Below are 15,174 nucleotides of genomic sequence, written 5' to 3'. Positions count from 1 at the left end.
AAACAATTTGCTTAAGAAAAGCATTGTATTCCGTAAAAACCCCCATGTAAGAAACAAGAGGGTTCCTTGAGACGTGAAAATGGCATTTTCCTGAGCTAACAGGCAGTCGTGGGTGCTATTGTTTTGCAGTGTCACTTAATAACGAGCTCAGACTTTTGTCATTTGGGTGGCTGTGCTTTTAAAAGCCCAGTGTAAAATGGCACACACACTGCATTTTTTTCCGAGCTGCAGGAGGTGGGGGGAGCGGGGGATAGTGCAGACTGTAGGGACACTGCCCTCCTAGCCAATCAGAGCACGCCTGCTTGCCATCGCAAAGTTGTTAACCCCAGAGTCTTCTGGCTGCCGCTGTCTCCTCTGCTTTTAGTCTTCCGTGGATATTTCTCCGATTTTTCCCAAACGCCCACAGATCCTGGGGGAAGGCACCCCATTCAGCCACCGATCATGGAAGAAAGTGTTACTTTTTATTTACCAAAAATTTTAAAGATGTTTCAAGATCCATATGCTGCCTGGAGGCTGTTGTTTCTAGGGACACAAGTATCCAGCCTATATTGTTACAATTATTTTTCAAGAACTGGCTTCTTCTTTGCCTACACTAATGGTAAGTTTAATGTAATTTTAAACATTTATGTCATTAAATCTTTCAACGAGCTACCAGATAAAAAGGATTTTCATTGTGTTTCTTCTAACAAAACCAATCTTTGTATTTTTCTTTAGCGTTGATCTGCACATTCCACTTAATCTTGTCTGGTTAATTTTTACCAAAAGAAAAAAAATAGTTTTTTTTCATTGTTAAAGCTAAATATTTATAATATAAATTATACTTTAATTACTGTGAACTACGGAGGAACTCAGCTATTTCAAGATGGACTTGTTTTGTGCCAGCAATGTTGGTAATGCCAAATATGTGCATATCCTCTTTATAAAAATTATATATTACCTAATTTGTCCAGGACTAAATTATCAGCAGGCAAACTATGGACGTAGTTTTGGATTGTTTTTTTTAAGGCCTATTGTGGTTTTCTTGATGGATTACTTGGATACAAACTACAGAAAAGCTGCCCTTGGTATAATGAAGGTGGAGATTGACATAACCCGGTTTATATTAAGTTATGGCTGTTACTAAATAGTGAGTCTTTTATTTGCTGATCGGATCTAAACTTATATTCCATGATATTAATTCTTTAATGCTCTTCATCAGATAATCTTTGCAGATCTGCCTTGCTTTTCTCCAAAAAGGTACATTTGGGAGACATTTTGTAATTTTTGGCATTTTTCTAATTTTTTTCTTTTTGCACACGGTGGGAGATCTTTTTTGTTTTGCATTGATCTGTGTTGGTGGCGCTGTCGTGCTCCTCAACAATTTATGTCAGTTTCACTAAAAGAAAAAAGGATGAAAAAGAAGAGGTGGGGCAAGATTTGATCTATTATCTTATCCCTTTATTTCTTAAAGAAAGTTCAATTTAGTCAGAAGAAATTTTTCAGATGTATGATTTAAATGCTTTCTGTGAACTGTGAACTGTGGGTGAGAGCAGACATGTCGTCACAACCAGTCCAGGGAGCACTGGGGGCAAGCATGCAGTTTGCAGTTGTGTTTTATCTGATATGATTATCACTAGGTCAGAATTCTTTAATAATAAAGCTGTCGGTTTACCCTCTCCTTCCTTAGTAACGTTTTGTGTTTTCCGTATATTATGATATTACACATGTTAATGTCTTAACAAAAGGTCTGAGTTTTAGTTCACTAAACATTGTAAAAGTTGAATTTCATTTTGAACCTAGGGATTTCTTAAATAACTATTCTAAGTTTCTCCTGGGAATTTTCTAGTAGTTTGACATGTAACAATGCCTGTATTATTGTTTATTTTGAAATGATACTTCGATTGAATTAATGTATATCCTTACTTTAAAAAGATCAAATATTTTTGGAATAATTCTTTTAAGAATATGTATGCAACTGCTTTTAACTTTTAAATATTGGTATCACATATCTGAATGTAGGATAAATCTTTTCCATCTTTGTTCTTATTGAGAATTATCTGGTTAGAGAATATGGGATTTAGGCCCAAAGCCTCACAAGAACAAAAATGTATATTACAATATGACTTAGGTTTTACTGGCCTCTGTGGACATTTTAATTGTTTATGAAGATAATAAGTATATCCTTCATTCAAAAAGAAAGTAGTTGTACCTAAAAACATATTATTTTGCCAAATAAAATGAAAACAACTGAAATAATATCCTAGACCACCTTTCCATAGGATTGAATAAATTATTTCTTGAGAGAGTAAAAATTCCTGTGAGTTATTATTTAGTATTTTTATTCACATTGACATATATAAGTGCTCATTTGACTAATCATTTAAAATTCTGAAGTAAAAGAATGTGTGACAATGAGTAGAAATATATTTCTGATTCTTGTGTCCCTAGAATTTACCTGTTTAGGATCCTTTCCTTGAACCTCAAAAATAATTATTATGCCTATATTTTGTTTATATTATGCTATAAAAATTTGAAAATATTCAGTGTGACATTTTATCTCTTTGTAAAATTTAAATGCCCCCATCAAGGCTGGTTATGACAATATAGATTATTTATAGAATGAAATACTGCAGGTATAAATATATTATCTAACCCTCTGGTCATGATGGAGAGTTTAGTTCTCTAAAGTTGATCTACTGAATAAAATATACTTGCCAGTATGTTTATTGCTAAAATATTCTATTATTCAGCTGGTGATATTTTAATCTGTGAAAATGAAAAATGTTTATGTATTTTAGCCCCCCTTTTAAAAACAAACTGATGCTGTGAAGTCCATATATAGCTATGCAATGCTCTTTGTTCTCCTACATCATTGCCTATTACATCATTGATTATGAAGTAACCATTATAGTTAAATCTTTAAAAAATCATCCATAGATATTTATATCAAAGATATTCTTCTATCTGTGCTCTTACATCACCATGTAAGTAAGGAGGTTCAAGTCTATGAGGCAAAAACAATTCATTATTTTATATTATTCTCCATTTTTAAATCCACCTTGTGCTTCATTTTAGCTCTTGATTGGGGATGTTGAATTTTTTTAATTGACAACATTTTTCTAGGCATTTAGTTCATGAGTTTGGTGTGATTGTGATTAGACGTTTTATCATAAACTATGTTTTCATTGTGAAAAAAATCTTTATTTGTTAAATGTAGTATATGGAGAATTCAGTTTTCCACTGTAACAGTTGCTAGATCATGAGCAATAAAGAATTATTATTTAAAATCCTGAAATGTCATTTTAGTCAACAATTACTTATTTCTTTCTTGCACATGATTTTATCAGAGATTTTAGCTAGTAGCAAAATTAACTATATTAAAGTATCATGTCATTTTTTTCACCCTGCCCATCCCTCTGATAGAGGGAGGGGTCAATGAGTAGTGAAATGGCCAAAAAACAGGTTGCAGAAAGAAGAAACAAATGATACCAAAGACATGGAGAATCTGTAAATCAAATTCTGAACAATAAATCTCATAAAAATGAACTTGAAATTATGGAGATTGGTCAATAACAGAAATAAACTGAGAATTTTATTAAGACTTAATGCAATGAATCAATAAAATTTCCTAATTTATTAATTTGTATTCATTAATATTGCTAAAGATTGAGGAAATTTTCAGGTTAGCCAAACCTGTTAGGAAAGATGAGGTAACAAAGGGAAGAAACATTTATAGAGATATTAAGATGACCTAACATAAAATGCTGAAAATTTTAGCCAGGACCAATCTAACATACCTTGGAATTAACTTTTTTAGAAGAAGGAAAAATAGCTAAAAATTTTGTCCTCTGAAAACCAGGTTCAATACAGACCTAAAATGTGTATGTTTCTAATTCCACCCACTTCTTGTACATATTTACTTCTGCTATTTCTTGCACGTATCACTACTTTCCAGAAGACTACACACATTCACTACTGTCCTCAGCATGGTTTTGCAAAGGAAGAAAAGGGGAAAATAATAGACAAAGTGGGTGTTTGTGTTATGACTGTTCTTTTCTTTTCAAAAATATTCTCAAATAGAGAATCTAAGGGGAAAGTAAAGCAAAGATAATGGTTTCTTTATGAAAAAGATGAAAGAGGTGTACTTTATACTTGATTTGTGCAACATTTATTTTTATTTGGGGGTTTGTTTGCTCTAGATTTTCCTCCTATCTATTATGTGCTATTATGATAAGATGCTAGGATACAATATTAAGAAAATGAGGGATGGATACCTCATGGAGTTTATAGTCTAATATGGTGGAAAGTTCTAAGGAAGGATACTTTAAATCTAAGGTCTTAGATGTGGGAGGGTCTCATTTGGGAATGAAGGCCAAATAAGATCTCTGGAGTAAATTTTGTTTTTAATTTAAATCTGTTTATATAAAATTGAAGGACACTTGTTGTTTAGGTACCAAATATTCACACACTGAGGGTAAAGTAGCCCTCGGTTTCTAGATATGGCCCGAATAGATGTTACATAAATAGATGGTTACCTAATGCAAATTCCTATTGCAAAGTGAGAAATAGAAATAAAACATTAACTTATTTTCTTGGAAAGAGAGATGGAGAAGATCACTCTGGTAATAGAACTTTTGGATATTTCCTTCTGAAGTCCATTAACGAAAACTTTTTTAAAATGTGGTAGAGCTTCATTTTGAACATTTTGCTCACATTCTCATGTAATAAATGCCAATGTAAGTATAAATTGTGAAATGACGCAGGGAACTAGAATTACTGTGTTAAAGGATTCTATCAGAATTAAAATATTTTTATTTTGAAATCTTGTGGAATAATTTTTAATAATATTTATAACAGAAATTTTAGAAATAAAAACAAACACTTTAATTTACGAAGATAATGTAATGACACATTTAGCTAATGGTTGATTAGTTAAGCACATCAGATATGGAGCAGGAAAGTAAGACTGCTGTTACATACAGCTGAATTAGAGAAGGAACTATTCATTAAGGATTCTCTATATGTGGTTTAAGAATAAAGTCACAAAATCATTTTGTCTTAGAGCCGATTAATCCATCCTAGCTAGATGTATTATGTCATTTAGTTTGCTTTCACAGTAACACAAAATGCTACTGATAGTGACATTAGGGGAAAAAAAAAGGACACTGATTATTTTAACTAAATTAAAAATCAGGGGGCAAGCCAGTTTTAGGTTTGGTTCAATAGCTCAATAGCATTATCAAGTTCCTTAGTAGGTTTTGTTGTTTAACATTGCCATAATGTCAGTGATGTCTTTCCTCACAGTCACAAGATGGTTGCTGTAGCTCCAAGCATCATATCCTGATAGAAAATTTTCCAAAGGGAGAATACTTTCTCTTATGCATCTTTTTATAAGTGAAGAAATTCTTTCCAGAGGCCCACAGCACACTATTTCTTACAGCTCATTGGCCAGTTTGTGGGACATAGTCATACCAAAACCAGTCACTGAGAAGGAGATTGGAATTACCACGATTGGTTTGGCTAGGAAAGAGCTCTTGGAAGGGTGAACACCTGCTGAGTATCCAGTGCTCAATATGGTTAGCTCTTGTTTGCTTTGTATAAACTTCAACTGCTTTGTATAAACATTCTTGACTGATAAAACATGAATATCTGTTTTCACAGAGACCAAACTGGTCACAGATGCAGCTAATTTAAAAACAAAAACAAACAAACAAAAAAACTAAAACCAAACATTTAATTAGAGCTTACTATGTTTCAGCCTGTAGGCTAAATACCCTTCTTATCTCCTGAAATCCTCACACAAACTTTGGAAATAGGACAATTACTATACTCATTTTATAGATGAGGAAACTGAGGCTTAAAGAGATTTGGCCCAGCTTGCACAGTAAATGAAAAAGCTCAAGTTTGAACCTAGGAAGTCTGAAATCAGAGCTTGTTTACTTACCTGCTCTTCTCCACTGTTACATTAGATATTTGCAAATTTAGGTTGTTTAAATTGATATTTTAAATGTACTGTGTGATGTCATTGTTTCAATGAATTCTCTAGTGAATTATTTTATAAATCTAATAATCTTTTCATAGAATGAGTAATTGCCCATGTAATTTGTACATATCTGAATGTTTGTATATTGAATTTGCTAAGGAAACACTTGTACTGCATCTCCTCAGGAATATCTCATGAAATTCTTTCAGAAGTTGAATTTGCACAGGGAAAATAATGATCGAAGACTAGAGATTCTGTGAGGCTTTGTTGAAGTGGATAAACACGTGATTCACATCACTAGGTCCAAATATTGGCTTCTATTTCACAACTTACAAGGTCACTTTTATACACAACATGTTTCGATCTTTACCAACTTTGGGACATATGGAAGTTTTAGACTCTGGGATATTTTGGAGGGATTCAACGTACTGTAGATCAGTGGATCTCAAACATTAGAAGGACCAGAATCACCTGAAACACAGATTTCTAGTCCATACACTTAGGGTTCCTGGTTCATTTGTTCGGGGTTGTGGCCTACGAAGTTGCATTTCTAACAAGCTGCCAGATGATGCTGGTCATGCTGATGCTGCTGGTCCATGGACCACTCTTGGAGACATTGCTCTATAGAATCAGAGAGTGCTTGCCATGATAAATATTTGGCTTTGCAATATGCCAAACTTTAGGGGGTGGCATTTAATGTTTGGCAAATATATGAATAAATACATATTGCAATATTAAATAAGGTGGTCAGGATCGGCTCAATGAAAAAGGGAGACTTCAGCTATGACTTGAAGGAGGATTCTTCTTAAGTCTCAGCATGAATATCACGTTTGAGATTTATTTGCCAACAATTTGTATATGTATGTATTTTTAACCTCTTAAAAAATAGCAATCTATAATGTAAATTATTCTTCAAAGCAGGTGAAAATAGAATTTAGTTGTGCTCAATAGCAAGTTACATCTGAAAAAGACTTTTATATTGTGGCATTTTGCTGGGTTTTCTCAAGATTTTATCCCACCAACCACTAAATGCCCTGCACTCATTAACAGGACACGGCTTCGATGAGACTGTGAAAGAGAGGCTGCCATGCCAATGACCTATATTTAGCTTTGAAACTCTGCCCCAATCCACTGGAAACTCGCCATCCTCCAAGACCAAAGTCAGAACCTCCAGTTGAAAAACACTGTAATGTGCCAACGAGCAAAGGGGACTTTTTCCAAGAGTTTAATTGCTTCACTGCTTTGAAACTTAAGAAATTTTTAGTTCTTAAAGGCCTTTGCTCATTTTTCATTTCAAGTATAAATCCCAAGAAACAGTCTGCCAACATAAATGAGTAAAAAACAATCAGCAAATTCAATCGAGCTATCCTTCCATACCACTAGAGCCCTTGTCCAAGAAGTTAGTGTGAAATACCCAGAACAGGCAAGAGTAAAAAACAATCAGTAAGTTTGGACTGGCATGGTCTAGTGTCAAAGAGTCATTTAGTACCTATTTAATGATCATTTAAAATGGCCTAAAACTGCTAGGACTGTGCTGTCCAATACAGTCGTCCCTAGCCACAGGTAGCAATGTAAATTTAAATTTAAATTAATTGAAACTAATAATTCAGTGGCTACACCTGGCTAGTGGCTACCATACTGAACCACAAATTTATACAACATTTTTGTCTTAGTCTGTTCAGGCTGCTATACCAGAATACCACAGACTGGGTGGCTTATAAACAACAGAAATGTATTGCTTACAGTTACAGAGGCTAGGAAGTCCAAGATCAAGGAGCCAGTAGATTTGGCATCTGGTGAAAGTCTACTTCCTGGTCCATAGACAGCCATTTTCTCAATGTGTCCTCACATGGCGAACAGGGAGAGGGAATTCTCTGGGGTCTCTTTTATAAGGGCACTCATCACATTCATGAGGGCCATACCTTCATGACCTTATCACCTCCTAAAGGTGCCACCTCCAAATACCATCACGTTGGGGGTTAGGATTTCAATATATGAATTGGGTGGGGAGTGGGGTATAGAAACATTTAGTCTATAGCACTTTCCATGATTGCAGAAAGTTCTAGTGGACAGCACTGGTCCTTCGCCATGGTCAGCTCACACTGTTGCGCCAGTGGTTCTCTACTTCACCTGGACTTAGGATCGATCGCCCAGAAACTTAAAAACAAAATGTCTGCACCCCATCCCCAGAGGTCTGGGATGGGATCTGAGCATAAGTCTTTTCTAAAACCTGTCCATCAGATTCTAATATGCTGCTGGACTTAAGAATTGCTAAGTTACACTGTTGAAGTCAGCCACTAAACCTAAAATTTGAGAGATCAGTAAATTAGTATCGCTACTTCCCATTTCAAGTTTTCAAAAACTACAATTTGTCTCCTAGGAAGCGAGCAAAGTTCAAACCAAAATGAAGAACTGAGCTGCCAAACCAAGTTCTATGTGATGAAACATTAAGTTGGCTGCTTAATGAACACCAACTTTAGCTGGAAGAAAACAGCCCAATAGCTGCTCTTACGTTATAAGTTACTTCATGTCCTCAAGAGTGAGTCTTGCATGTTAAAAGACTGTTCTAAAGTTAATTTGAATTTTTAAAAAATAATATGAAATTTATTAAACTTACACATCCAAAGGTAATTCTTATGTTTTTGAATTTATTTTACAAGTCTTACAATATTTATAAATCTTGCAAATTTTAGAAATCATGGTTCTTTAAAATGTGGTCTCATTTATAGCACTACTTATTAAACACCTCCCCACTTTTTATACTGCATTTATAAATTTACTACACACAGTTGCCTCCTTTGTTACTTAGCAAACATTGTCAGGAAGTTAAGAAAGTCATACATATTGAATAATTTTAACTTCTAAACATGGTGATTCTTAAGTTCCCTTTAATGTTTCAACACTACATATAACTTAGTAGGAGTTCTATTAAAAGTCTAATAGGCTGACCTCGTACTCCATTAGATCAAATGTTCTTAAACAGAATAATTACCTACACTAAAAAACATTTCTGTACTTATTCTAAATCTTTCTGATGTTGAAAGAGTCATACCTATGTGGAAAACAGTTATGTGCAACCAAACAACTTGGGGCGTTGTCATTCCAAGTGAATTTTTGTTTTTTGTCTGCCTTCACAGCTTATTAAGATTTCTTGGTGAGCAGAGGTTTGGTTGGAACACAATTAGACCCTTGTCTGAGACACTGATGTGACATACTGAGCCTTGTTTACATTCATTGTACCATAGAGAGAGAGAGAGAGAGAGAGAGAGAGAGAGAGAGAGAGAGAGAGAGAATTCTCACAACTTACTTGCCAAAAATATTGAGTCATATGTTTCCTTTTTTTAAAGCCAGTTTAGAAATCTTTGGTCCCCACGCTAGTGGCTAGCTACATCAATTGACAAATATTTGGATTTTTCATTTCTTAATCTTCTAGAATATATAACTGTCCTTTATTCTAAATCTAGAGGCCTTTGAACTTGGCAGAATCCTACATTCTTTCACATTCTTTCTTGTAGAGCAACTCTTGCAGATATTAACAGATACTCAGTTAATACTGAATCGCTCTCATGGCACTGTCTGACTATGTGGTCATAATTCCCAAGTATATTCTATAGACAAGGTTTTTTTAACTTCCAGAATAGCTGACTAGAAGCCTCTCCATACACATTTCTATTGAAGACATTATGAGAACACTTTAAGTACACAGCTTTAACTGGTCTGTTTGAGTTCCTAGCTCTACCCTTTACTACATGTATCACCTTGGGCCAATTACTTATCTGTCCAGACCCTCAGTTTCCGCTTCTATGAAACAAGGTAATATTACCTACCTCACCTAGCTGGTGTGAGGCCACAGTGAGTTAATGCATTTAAAGCACCTAGAATCATGCCTGACATGTCATAAGCACTCAGTATCAGCTTTAAGTTTATTTTTTGCATAGACACCCCTGATTGCAGGAATCAAAATAAGCCTTACACAGTGTGATGGGAATTAAAAAGTTCACCCACTCAGGTGCATGGATATTGAAGTGTTAGACAGGCTCTCATCATCCTCTCCAGGTACTCTTAAAAATCAACAAGTCAAATAGGTTGCCCAAGAATTAAGTTTTCTTCGTTATTTATTAAATCTTTAATGAGCATCTACTACATTAAAAAACAACATTATAAAAAAAAAAAAAAAAACATTATGCTGAGCCGTAAAGGATTAAAGAGAGAACAGAAGAGAAGCATTTGAGAATTGGGGTAACTTCATGGAGAAAGTCATTTTGACCAGAGCATTGAAAGACAGGAAGGCTTTCAATGTGTAGAAATGGAGAAGACCTCCCAGGTAAAGAAAGTAGCACGAGCATAGGCAAGGAGAAGAGAAAACATGACATTTAGGAATAGCGGCTACAAGTCCAGTGTGGGTAACGAGGAAGATACAACGTGTAAGATTAGAGCCTGGGAGACAGAAACTGGTGACAGAAGCCTGGAACCAGCGCAGGGAGGATCAGGAACCCCAAGCTAGGATGTCACTTATTACCCAAAGAACACTAATTCAAATGCTTGTAACTGGCCAGAAAATGTTGATGGGGTAAATAGGAGGGAACTACCTCTTATTTATAGTAAACTGTTTACCCATTAGCCTGCTAGAGGAAAACTCCGATGGTCTGGATCTCTGGTCAGGTAAGTTTTGATGGGGAGAGTAAAATGAAGCAGAAAAAGTTGCAAGTTTGGGACAATTTTCAGGATGTGTGGACACTGGGCAGCAGGGGGCAGCATGAGGGCGCCTAAAAGTTGAAAGAATGCACAAGGGATTTGCTTCTATGGTATTTCTTGACAATTATGAGTTTATATCTATAAGTTACTTATAAATTTAAATTGGAAAACACACCTCATATGACTCCTTAAGATTTTGCATTTTTTAAAGTATGCTTGTTCAGCTATACTACGTTAAAGGAACTAGTAAAAAAAAGTGAGAAACACTTGAAAATAAAATTTTAGTTAAATAATAAAATTTTTAATATATATTCTATTCTATATACCAAACATGGAATTGCAAATTTTGTTTCTTTATGATTATAAAAATTTTTGACTTTTAAATGAAATTTTTTCTTTATATCTAAAATTCAAGACTATCTGTACTAAATTTCATCCTATTTTTCTGATAAAATTCACCTCTCACTAACCGGTTTAAAAGTTTGGATAGTTACTGATGTTAAGGGTGGAAAATTGGAAGTTTCCATGTAGATTTTTTTTAACTCTGGAATTTTTTTAACTTTGGAATTCATTGTGAATGCTACATTACACCCACCACAAAATCTCTCTCTCTCAAGTATGTGAGAAAGATATCATACTGCTTCATGCACTGCATACTTAGGGAGAAACTTTCCCTCTCATTGTTCCTTCATAATTCTCTCAAAGTCCGTCATACGTGTTTAGGAGGTTTGAACTCTGTGTAAATCATCCTTCATATGCTGCTTTTCATTCCCTCATTTCACCTTATTGTTTATGCTTCTTTCCATGTATTGACATAATACCTCATACTTATGACTTTAAATGTGACATAAATTGATGGCTGACTATTCCATAATTGTTGAATATTGATTTTCAACATCACTAAGGAAAACCTGAAATGATAAGTAACCTTTTGGTCTAAGATAGTTCACCTAAAAATTAGTTCTTAAATGTCCTGAAAAGAGGTGAAAATAAAGTACTTTGTAAGGTAAATTTATGAAACATTTCCTGCATATTTTATTTCAATCATTTGTAAATTTGAAAATATAAAGATAATAAATTGCTTAAAAGTTACCTTTCAAACCAAGATTACCAAGGTATACACAGAGGACATACCCTGTTTGTTTTTACAGGAACTAAGTTCGCCTTTTTCTTTGGTATCTCCCATGATTGATAATACAATGTTTGCACAGAGGTGGGGCCCAATAAATGAAACAACATTAGGAAAACTTACTGAAGTTTGTCAAACATAATCTAGTTTTTTGATATAAGATTTAAATGTACTCTTCATACCCTCATCATACTTTTCAAATTGTTAAACTGGTTAAATTGTTCCTATAGCTGTTGATGGTGGTGTTTGGAGTGCCTGGACAATACCATTGTGTTAATTATTTTGTTAATTTATTATATAGAAATTTCCTGCACTTTTCCAGTGAGAATATCAGACTAATTGCAGGTCTTTTTTTTACAAGATTTCATAATTTTGGTCATTTCTGACTCAGCTTTTATTTTGACATTTGCATCTTTTCATATAAATTCTGAAGCTGCACTTTTCAGTTATAATGATATTTGTAACTATATGGATTTCTTAGATGATATCTGATCACACTTATGACAAATATAGTCAGGAAACACCTAAAGGCATAGTTTCTAAAGAAAGCATATATTGCAAACTTAATATCTGTCTTAACTTTTTATATTTAAAGAATTTCGTGTATCCCTGTTTTGTTCTACCAACTACAGAAAAGGGGAGATAATCTAAAATTTGAGAGTTGGAAGAATTGGGACAGATCGCCAAGTCTTGGTCCTTCTGTTCAAAGTTGAGGAGACTGAGACCCAGGGAGATTAAGATCGAGATCATACAGCTAGTTCGTGGCAGAACCAGGATTGGAACCTACATTTTTAAAAATAAAGTGCTCACAAATAACTGTTTAATACAAGTGAGATAGCTAAGCATAGATTATTTTTTAATTCATGATGATTCACTTATAAAAATGTAACATGATATTATAAGCTTCTGCTTTTTAAAATAGTCCTAAAAACTCCCATGATGGAGGCAATACCATTATAAAATTAGACCCTATTCTGTACACTTAAAACTGTTTTTCTTTTTATTCCCACTGAGAATTAAGAAAAGAGAATTTTAAGAAAGACCATTATACAGAATATAGTTCAAAATTAATCGTGGAGAACCATTATTTTTCAAGTAGACCATGAAAGTTTAGTTATTTGAAAAAGCACAGATTATGGAATAACCCAGGAATATGAAGTCAAGGAGAGTTCTGTTAAGATGGAAGAAGAGCAACTAGATACTGGAGAGACAGACACAAAACAGTGTCCCCTATAAGCCTGATGTAAAGAAGTGTGTGTGTGTACACATTGTTTTTGTGCATGGAAGAAGAAAGGATGGGATTTGTTCAAGAAGGAACACTTTTTTATTCAGATAGCATTTCTTTCCTTTCAAAGTTTGGGTTTTGAGTGATTTTGTTCCAGGCAAAGAAAGACTGAACATCTAGTGCAAACCCAGTTCATCATTAATGTTAAAATGAAGATAATGAGGACCTGGTTCAGCCTACTTGGGGGCAACCATCTTTCCACCCTACACTGGAAACTATTCCTTAATCTTCCTTTAAGAAAAATGCTCAGCGAAGAGAGTCCAGTCAAGATGGCAGAATAGGTAAAATGTGGTGTTTGCCTCCTCCCATGACCACATTAAATTACAACTAAATTGTAGAACAAGCAAACTGTAGAACCAGCGGAAGACTATCTGAACAGAAGTTCTATAATTAAGGATATAAAGAAGCCATGTCAAAACTTGTAGAAGGAGCAGAGACATGAAATGGGCTGGCTCCACACCTACGTGTGGCAGTGGAGAATCAGGAAGAATAGCTCAGCTGAGGAGGTCTCCCTAGAGGAGCAAAGGGTCCCAGCCTCACAATGGGCTCCCCAGCCCAGAGCACCAGAGCCAGAAAGAGGCTCTCCCACAACATCTGGCTGTGAACATCAGCAGGGATTCTGTCCATCCAGGTGAGACAGAAGGCTGCTGGAAACCCAGGCATTCTTTTAAAGGGCCCACGCATAGACTCTCGCTCCTAGGCACTCACCCTGGGCTCTGGAAGAGAGATAGTGGCTCGGGAGTCACCAGAGATATATAGGGAGAGATTGAGTTGTGGGGCTGCAGGGTGAGGGCTGAAAGGACAGCTACCATTTTCCCTGTGTTTTGCCCTCCTCCCACGCAAACTATAAGCAGGCACCATCTTTCATGTGTTGAGCCTTCCCCACACACGGCCAAATATGAACCTGCATTGACCTGGTGAAATGTGCTGGATCCACCCTGGTGACTCCCAGAGACCCTGCCTCACTCCACTCAAATACTATCTGAGGCTCTTTCAGTGGCTGAGCCTTACGGGCAGTGGACAGGCTATGGTGGGCCTCAGGGTGCCCTCAGTCGTACACTGAGCTGCCCCAGGCCCAGTACTGGTGGCAGCTGGCCTCAGTTCACAGTGTGGCCTCTCTCATACACCTCTAGTTCCAGCACAGGCAGCAACCAACTGAGGATTGTTTCCTACCTCCCACCAGGTAGGCAAGGCTGGTCAAAGGCAGCAGCTGACCTTCCCTGCACAGAAGCCCCTCCCAAGGGGCCCCAGAACCAACATACCTGGAGTCTGGGTTGAGACCACAACAGAACACCACCACCCGATTAGTCCCACAAGCAGCACACCCAAAGGGTGGTGTTGGCTGTCTGCAGAGCCCACAAGGGTGAATCCTGCTCTGTGGGGTCACCCCCTCACAGCAGCTCATACACAGTGGGTGTGTCCAATCCTCACACACAGTCAGCCTGAGAGTCAATCCCCTCTACTGTCCTAATTGCCAACAGCAATCAAGGCTAAACTTACAACAGGAGGGCACACACAATACAAGGGATACACTTGGGGCACCCAGCATAGGTGACCAGGGAGACTGCCACTGGGCCCCACAGGGCACCTACTACATAAGGCCACCCAGCCAAGACTGGGAGATGTAGCAGATCTACCTAATACATAGAAACAAACACAGAAATGCAGAAAAACTGAGGAAACAAAGAAACGTGTCCCAAATGAAGGCACAGGAGAAATCTCCAGAAAAAAGAACTAAAACAAATGGAGGCAAGCAACCTACAAGATACAGAGTTCAAAACACTGGTTATAAGGATGCTCAAGGAACTTAATGATAACTCAACAAAGAGATAGTAAGCATAAAAGAAGCATAGAAACCATAAAAAAGAACGAGTCAGAATTGGAGAATACAATAACTGAAATGAAGAATACATTAGAGGGAATCAAGAGTAGATTAGATGAAGCAGAGGATCAAATCAGCAATTTGGAAGACAAAGTCACATAAAACACCCAATAGGAATAGCAAAAAGAAAAAAGAATCCAATAAAAGCAAAATAAATATAGTTTAAGGGACATCTGGGACAACATCAAGAATTGCAACATTTGCATTCATAGGGGTACCAG

General features: G+C 36.1%; 1 protein-coding gene across 3 annotated transcripts in view; it reads left to right on the top strand.

Annotated features, from left to right (window-relative positions):
- Positions 1 to 304: 304 nt before the first annotated feature.
- The window catches only part of EPC1 (enhancer of polycomb homolog 1), an 88,151-nt gene continuing 73,281 nt past the window's right edge, over positions 305 to 15,174 (top strand). For 2 of the 3 annotated variants that reach the window (XM_081049931.1, XM_081049929.1), the window contains exon 1: positions 305 to 598. In XM_081049931.1, coding sequence (XP_080906057.1) covers positions 596 to 598 — 3 coding nt within the window. In that variant the 5' untranslated portion in view covers positions 305 to 595. Of the gene's footprint in view, positions 599 to 2,912; positions 2,964 to 15,174 lie in introns of those variants that run through there. The other variant, XM_081049930.1, reaches the window with a different exon arrangement.

Source organism: Rhinolophus hipposideros (assembly GCF_964194185.1).
Source record: "Rhinolophus hipposideros genome assembly, chromosome: 1".
Lineage (NCBI taxonomy): Eukaryota > Metazoa > Chordata > Mammalia > Chiroptera > Rhinolophidae > Rhinolophus > Rhinolophus hipposideros.
This window is presented reverse-complemented; position numbering and strand designations above follow the sequence as displayed.